This window comes from Mastomys coucha, unplaced genomic scaffold (assembly GCF_008632895.1).
Source record: "Mastomys coucha isolate ucsf_1 unplaced genomic scaffold, UCSF_Mcou_1 pScaffold23, whole genome shotgun sequence".
Classification (NCBI taxonomy): Eukaryota; Metazoa; Chordata; class Mammalia; order Rodentia; family Muridae; genus Mastomys; species Mastomys coucha.
This window is the reverse complement of record NW_022196906.1, coordinates 92,962,154-92,969,998: the sequence shown is the minus strand read 5'-3', so window position 1 is coordinate 92,969,998 and position 7,845 is coordinate 92,962,154. Positions and strand designations below refer to the sequence as shown.

At 51.1% G+C, this 7,845-nt stretch overlaps 1 protein-coding gene across 3 annotated transcripts in view; it reads left to right on the top strand.

Moving 5' to 3' along the window:
* Mras (muscle RAS oncogene homolog) overlaps window positions 1-7,570 on the top strand; it is a 58,306-nt gene extending 50,736 nt beyond the window's left edge. For all 3 annotated transcript variants that reach the window (XM_031343707.1, XM_031343705.1, XM_031343706.1), the window contains exons 5-6: window positions 3,264-3,343; window positions 4,551-7,570. In XM_031343707.1, coding sequence (XP_031199567.1) covers window positions 3,264-3,343; window positions 4,551-4,650 — 180 coding nt within the window. In that variant the 3' untranslated portion in view covers window positions 4,651-7,570. The remainder of the gene's footprint in view (window positions 1-3,263; window positions 3,344-4,550) is intronic.
* Window positions 7,571-7,845: the final 275 nt, after the last annotated feature.

Sequence of the window (7,845 nt, the reverse complement as noted above, 5' to 3'; positions counted from 1 at the left end):
TGTGTGTGTGTGTGTGTGTGTGTGTATGTGTGGGTGCTTGGGCCTCAGGGCTATGTGTGAAAGTCCATATGCCATCCCTTCTGCAGTGCCAGTCTTTGGAAATAGGACTAAGGCCTCCTACTGAGCAACGAGACTCCAACTGAGAGGCCACAGGATGCAATGTTGGGGGTTATTATTTGAAACAAGCAGAGAAAACACCCTCTGCAGCCATAGGAGGCTCTGGGGTAGAGGTGTGAATAGCTAGCTGCCTTCAGAATGCCCTGGTAGCTGTGGTGTTCAGCGTCTTCCTGGCTAAGGGCTGCTCTGCCTGAGGTAGCACATAGCCAGCACTGGGCTACTCGGAGGTGATAGCTCTTCCTGCTCGTGAGCTAGAACTTGGTTCTGTTGAATTATTGCCATCAGCTCTGTTCACTGAGCAGTGCCCCACCCCACCCCACCCCCTTCCAGGTTCAGCAGTGCACTGGGGAAACATGGCTATCAAGTCCTCTCCCCTTACAACCATAGGCATCACTATCCCTACTTGGTAGACATTGGCAATGGGATTGCTTCAGCTATGCCATATCACAAGCATTTTAGCTTTCTGAGTTCATTGCAATGTCCTTGCCCTCTCCATAGTGCTGGGTCAGGTCTCTGCTCCGCACCCCTTATTGGCACAGTGTACTGGCCTCTTGGGTCCCACCTACCAACTGGAAAGTCAGCTGCAAGGGACCCACATATAGAGAAAGGCATGCTGGGAGCTAGTTTTGTCTGTCTGTCTTCTGTATTAATTCCTTTATTAATTCCATCATCCTAGGGCCTGGAGAGCAATGGTTCCCTGTCTTTAGGTGCTTACACTGAGTGATGGAGACAGGCAATAAGCAAAGTAAATTTCTGTTTGTCTGGAGGTGATGGGTCCTACGGAAACAAACAAATTAGGAAATGGGGGTGGTCAGGAATGGGAAGAGGAAGTATTGTTTTAAATAGGGTGGGCTGGGTCCATTTTAGCAGGGACTTAAGGAGACAGATGAATGGCCAGACAGGTGTCTGAGAAAAGAGCATTCTAGCAAAAGATTATTATCTATGAGCCCCAGGGTTGGAGTTTGCAGACTGGCAAATGAGCCACGGTGGCTGAGCAGGTACATGTGGGTGAGTCATGAAGACTGCCGTCGGCGAGGTGACTTAAGCAGTTATGGCTCCTATGAAGGCTGAGGAGGATGGCCACTGGAGGGTTTCAGAGAGACGTGACTTATAGCTAAGCAGCTTCTCTCCTGTGACATGTTGACAATAGTCCACTGGGAAAGGAGAAGAACAGAGAGTCACACAGGGGCTTCCCCAGTACCCCATGAGAGGCTGAGAAGCACTTGAGGGTGGCAAGATTTGGACTGTACGTCTTAGAACCAACAGCATTTGCTCACAGATCAGATATGGGGTGAGAGAAAGAAAGGTGGGTCAGCAGACAACCGTGTTTGCAGACCCCTAGACGCTGAGGATGGCTGCACTCCCAGGAGGGGGGTGATAGCAAGGGGATCTGGATGTGGGTGGTTTCCCACCTCTCTTCTGCATGTATACAGGGCTGCACAGTGTCCTGAGCCTTGGGTAGGGTTCTTATCAGGGATGCCTACCATGCGCAGGCATGGTGTCCAGCTCACAAGATACTCCAAAGCTGAGACAGGTGCTCATGGGAGGCCAATAGAAGGCTCACACTGGCCGGGCAGTGGTGGCACACATCTGTAATCCCAGCACTTGGGAGGCAGGGGCAGGCGGATTTCTGAGTTTGAGGCCAGCCTGGTCTACAGAGTGAGTTCCAGGACAACCAGGAATACCTAGAGAAACCCTGTCTCAAAAAACCAAAAAAAAAAAGAAAAGAAAAAGAAGACTCACACTGATTCTCTGTTGACCTGGCAATACAGAGTTCTTGCAGGCAAGTCATTCTGAGTCCAGTCTCCTCACTGCAGGAGGGTGCTTGCCCCTGGAGGTTAATTCAGCAAAGGTGGGAAAGGGGAGGCTGGGAAGCCAAACAGCTACTCCACTGTGGAGGGCACTGTCCTTTTAGAGTTATCAGAGGCTCAAATAAAAAAACATCAACGGCCTGAGCTGGGGCCTTGATCTGTCTCTGTATTACAATAAGACCCTGCTTGTAGCCATTGCATCTTGCTGTCATCTGACCTCACAGGATGATAACATAGGGATACTGACCCCTGTGTGTCCTAGGCAAAGCTTCCCTAGGCAAAGTTGACTGCCCCAGCTCCAAAGCTTGCTCTGCCACCCTCCCCATGCATTTAAGGAACTTAACCTTCTTCACCACACTTAGCTTCTTTAAATGTATTAGAATAAAAGGCACTAATTTTGTGATCAGGAAAATAAGTTAATGGAAAGTTGCAAAGTCATTTGGTCTAACCTCAGTCAGCTCACTTCCTTCGCACCCGGAGGCCAGGGCATGTTTTCCTGAACTCTCAAGCCCTGTGTGTGGAGGAATGACCACTTCCTAGCTCTCTGGGATACCCATCATCGGACCTAGAATTGTGTCTTATCCTCCCTGAGCCTTTGTTCCACTCTGCTGGTCCAAGGTTTGGTGGGGACATGGCCCATGGGGTCCCATCAGCCTCAGCTTCCATGTGCCGCTCCCTGTCTGCGAGTTGCTATCATCAAAGCAGCATCCTTGGGTAAATATGGCCGAACTCCCAGGCTTTGAGAGCAAGCAAGAGCCGGGCTGGGCTGGCGAGCTGGTGGTTAGAGACCAGGGTGACCAAGGTCCAGAGTCTTCCCCCTCAGCCTTCCCCACTGAAGTTCACTCTGGAGGAGTCCCGGGAAAAGGTCAGAGGTCACCTCCAAAAGAAGCATGAGGAACACAGTATGAGAGAACTCAGTGTGAGAAGTGAAACAGTTTGCTCTTGAGCATAAAAAGACTATTTGGATTCTATTTTAGGGAGCTAGTAAGTATCCCTGTGACTAGAGAACAAGAGGGAGTTAGGGGAGCCATTAGCCAGACTCTCCAGCCTTACAAGGCAAGAAGCTATAGAGCTCTGAGGGTTCTGTCAGATCCTTGGAACCTCTAGAGTTTTGTTTTTGAGACAAGAGTTTCTCTGTGCAGCTCTGTCTGTCTTGGTACTAGCTCTGTAGACCAGGCTGGCTTCGAACTCAGAGATCCACCTACCCTTGCCTCTTGAGTTCTGGCATGAAAGGTGTGTGCCACCACCACTCAGCTTAAAGTGTATATTTTAAAGGTGGAAGAGGGCTCTGTGGGTCCTGGTGCCAGGTTGACCAAGCTGAGCTTTGCTTTCCAGATCCCATATATAGAAACCAGTGCCAAGGACCCGCCTCTCAACGTGGACAAAACCTTCCATGACCTAGTTAGAGTAATTAGGTAAGCCTTGTACTCTCCGGGACAGTGGTGCCCCTCCCTGGCTACGCCCTCTAGGATGGAAAGGGGGAAGCCAGACTACAGCAGGAACACATGAGGAACATAACTCCCTAGAGACTGGGTGGTTCCAGGCCTCGTTTGCCATTTCCCCCTGCCCTTTACCCCCCCCCCCCCCAACCCCTTACCTCTACACTGCCCCCAGGTATAACCAGGAGGGTGGGTGGGGGCCGCAAGGCATGCTGTGGAGATCAGGAATCCTAGTACCTCAGAACCCCAAGCTTTCAACATATCCAACACAGCCAAGAACAAGCCCCTCTTTCTGCCACTGCCCTTGATATCAGAGGCTCCGAGACAGCACCCTAAAATAACCAAGTATGGTCCCTGGACTCAAATTCCAGAGACACTGTGTGAGTCTTCCAAGACCCACAGCCCGTGGGTCTTCAAGTGCCAGCAGCCTTGAGAACAGACTCATGGACGTTTGTCCCTTTAAAACCATATTCACTTCACGTTGGATGATGGAAGCTGGGTCCTGGCTCCGACCCTGCCAGATCCAGGCCAGTTTCTAAACCTTTAACATCCCCAACAGTTAAACCCCTGTCTTCAGTACCTTATACTGGTGACTCAGAGACTGTTGGTCAGCTATGAATCAGACCTAGGCCTGTAATGGTGCTCTTGTTTACCACCTCCTGGTCCCCTGCCATGTGCACACCCCTGCACACATCCACACACGCCCCGCAGCCTGAGTTCATCCTCATTTCTCCGCACAGCCCTCACTTCATGTCTGTGTTGGCAGTTGATGGACTTCCCAAGCTGCTGTGTATTGCTTGTGGAGCTGTGGCACCCAAAGCAACCCTTGGGCCTAGGAGGTGTTAACAGAAAACACATAACACCCAGTAGGCCAGGTGTTTTATCTAAATATAAAAAAGAAAAAAAAGCACAGATGCCAGCTCCGTGATAAAGCATGGCGGGCTTACAGTATGAATAAATCTAGTCTCCCCTGGATGGCAGGGGATTCTCATTTTCTCTTCCCTTCCTCTCTGGCTTTCTTGCACTAAGAAATACCACACAGCTTGGTCTCCTTGGGTGGCCGGGACAGCAGCACTCCCAAGCTGTCCCTCCAGCCTAGGGCTGTCAGAGACTGGGGAGCCCCAGAGAGAGGACAGAGGAAGCAAAAGGCTTGCTCTGACGTTGTCTTTGCTTGGTTCAATAGGCAACAGGTTCCAGAGAAAAACCAGAAGAAGAAAAAGAAGACAAAATGGCGAGGAGACAGGGCCACCGGCACTCACAAACTGCAGTGTGTCATCTTGTGACAGCCTGATGCCCCGGGCATAGCAACCGTCAACTGCCAGCCCCTGGGACCAGCCCACCGCCTCACTGCACTGAGAACCATTTCTAACCACAGCCCTTGGCTCTGGACTGGGCACAGGAAGGGAATGAGGGAGGAGGGGCAGGAGCAGGCAGGGGCTGGCTTTGCCGCCTCTCCCTGGAGACAGGGCTACAGCCTCCAAACCCTCCGTGTGTTGATTGAGCCCAGTTCCCAGTCTCTTGGTGGGCTTGTTTCTTTTAACTCCATAGGGCTGGTTTGCTGTGGAAGTGCTTACCCACATACAACGCACCAGACAAGCCATGAGCAAGCTTCCTCCCTCACCCCATCCCCAGTGTCTGAGCTCTTGTGTCTTTTGTAGATTTTTAAATTATTTGAGTAATGATTATTTTATTAAAGAGGTCTGTGCCCGTTGCCTGGCGAAGCCCCAAGTCTTTGGCAGACCTCTGATAAATGTCTGGAGCAGGGCTGTTGTCTACTTAACTGAGTGTTCCTAGCAGTGCCAAACCCCATCTAGGATGAAAGGCAGAAGTGAGTGGAGGCTTCTGAGAAGCCTGAGGACAAACCCAGGAAGCAAACAGACCCAGACCCCAGAGACTGGAGAGAGGGGGTGGATTTACCTGGAGGGCTTTGGTGTGGTTGAAAATGGCAGAGATTAGAAAATAAAATCCCCTCACCGCTACATCCCCAGCCTCAGCCCCACCCCCACGGGAGCTAGAACTAGCTGGGTTCACCCCTGGAGGGGATTTCCATTCCCTGAGAGTGTGGTGAGGCCAGTGACTGGCTTTGGAAAAGAACTCATTAGTTTTCCAGGCGATGGGTAAATCCTGTGTTCAGATGTGGACAGTGTCCCGGTTTGCTCTCAGACTATGTATTGCTGTGCCTCTGACACAAACATAGGGACACGTTCAAGGAGGCGAAGGTGACACCATCCAGAAAGCTCTGAACTGAAAGCACTATTACTGCAGAAGCCCCAGGACCTGAAGCCATTTCCACCTGAGTCAGATGACCATTACCTTTCTAAGTCCAGCCAATGAGCAAAAGCCCTTCTAGCCTGAGCTATCGGGATGGCTGCCTTTTGGTACACACTTTCTTTGCTCTCTTAGGTCAAAGGGGAAGAAAGCTGAGCTGATGACATGGCCCACACCCTTATTTCAGCAGGGACGCCTCCTGCCACGATGCACCCCTCCCTCTCTGGTGCTGCCAGTGGGGTAGAGATTGGCTTTTCCCAGCAAAAATCTGGTATGGAGGGGACAGCAAGAACCAAGTAGACTCTGTGAGAGGGTCAGAAACAGAGGTGGCATAGTTAGTGAGCTCATTTGTCAGCTCACCTTGCAAAAACAGGCTCCCCACCAGGTAGCTAGCCAATGTGGAGGAAGAAACTCATGGGAGGAAATGCAGGGAAACTGGGCACCAAGTGGATGTCCAGCCTCATGATTCTTTTCCAATCCAGAGAGTCCTAACTTGTTCACACACAGGATCATCAGGACAGAAGGCCCCATTCAAGGGACAATTCTACAGAAGGAAATGACCAACGCTTTTGCTAGCTACAGATCAAACTTCCTACTTACCAAACTGCCACCCTGCCCTGGTTTTTTTTTTTTTCTGTTCCTGAAAAGGATATCAGAGGACAGGCCAGATGAGGTATCTCGTCATTCCTCAGATCCTGTAATACTCATGAATATTTTCAACACTAAAACAACCAGGCTTTCTCCAGCCTTGGGCTCCCACAGCCACGCCCATAGCCGCCGCAGCCTGGAGAGAGGACAGATGGAAGAAAAAGGTCAGGATGCTCTACACTCAGGGCAGCAGCCACTGCCAGAGAAGCCATGTCCTGTCACCTGCCACCTGCTACTGGCACACCCTTGCTTCTGGTGGACCAGTGCCTCTACTGTGCTGAGCGGAGACTCTCCCCGGCAGCAGAACAGCTGCCTAGACCAAAGCCCCGAGTCCCACAGCTAACCAGAAGGGAGGCTCCTAGCACCCCTGCCCCTCTCAGAAGAAGCAGTGCTTTCAGGCCCATCATCCTAAACTGACTCCACACGCAGGTGGACAAACTGGCTGACATCCGGCCATCTCCGGTTCAGGGCTTTCATCTTCCATACGTGTGGCATGGGTAGATGACACCCCAGAATTAGAAATGATAAGCCCTCTGACAGTTTCCAGGGAGGTTGAGTAAAGTATGCTCAGTGTATCTCCATCACCAGCTGACGGGGGACGTCAGGAGACCTGGTTGGCCATGGCACATGACCGAGGACCCTTTGGGTCTTGTACTGGGTCGGTCATTCCGAGGTTCCCTCTGGTTTTTCAGAAACCTGTGTTCCCATCACATCTGGTGTGCCCCTGCAATTCCCCTCACCTCTGCCTCTATGGTGTGCCGATTTTCTTCCATTACCCTGCTACCTCTTTATAGGTTCGTATGTCCCCCCAGCCATCCCCTCTCTCCCAGTACAGGGCTATGCTATGGCCCCCTCCTTCCCAAGCACCTTGCTACACAGGGGACGTCTGGATGTTTCTCTTAGGAGTTCCTCACCTTGCCATGGTTCCTGCTGTGGAGGACCTGATTGGATGAGTGTGGCCTGTCTTGTCTATCAGTAGATATGGCCCACTGACCATGCCAGCTCTAACTCCAAAGTCCCTCAGACCACCACACTAAGTCCAGAGCCACAGAGGGGTCCCTTCTTTTAGCAGCCCACCTGGTTGGAGACTCCACCTTGGGTTGGGTTTACCTAGAATGCCAGATACTTGAAACACTGAGCCCTCTGCGTGACAGTATTAGCAGGTGGCCATTGTCGTGCAAGGAATGATGCGTGATGCCTGGACATCTTGTTGATGCTTGAGCCTTTTATGTACTTTTTATCAAGTCTTTGTGTATCTCTACTTATTAATAAAGAACCAAACAGAGAGCCTGTCTTATCTCCTCTTCCAGTTTTGCGACCTTTTAGTTCTTTACTGAAACACACACCTCTTCCAGAGCACAGCCTTGGGCTTAGCCAACCCTAAAGCAAAGAGGAAGCATTCTGGTGGCCGTGAAGGAGCCTGTAGAAGAGAATGTCTTATGTCTGTATGGATGTGGCACCTGTCAATAAGAAATCTGATGGCCTACGCCATCAGACAGGAAATAGGAGGTGGGACATCCCAGAGACAGAAGGGGTCTGGGGAAAATGACAGATAGGAGTTT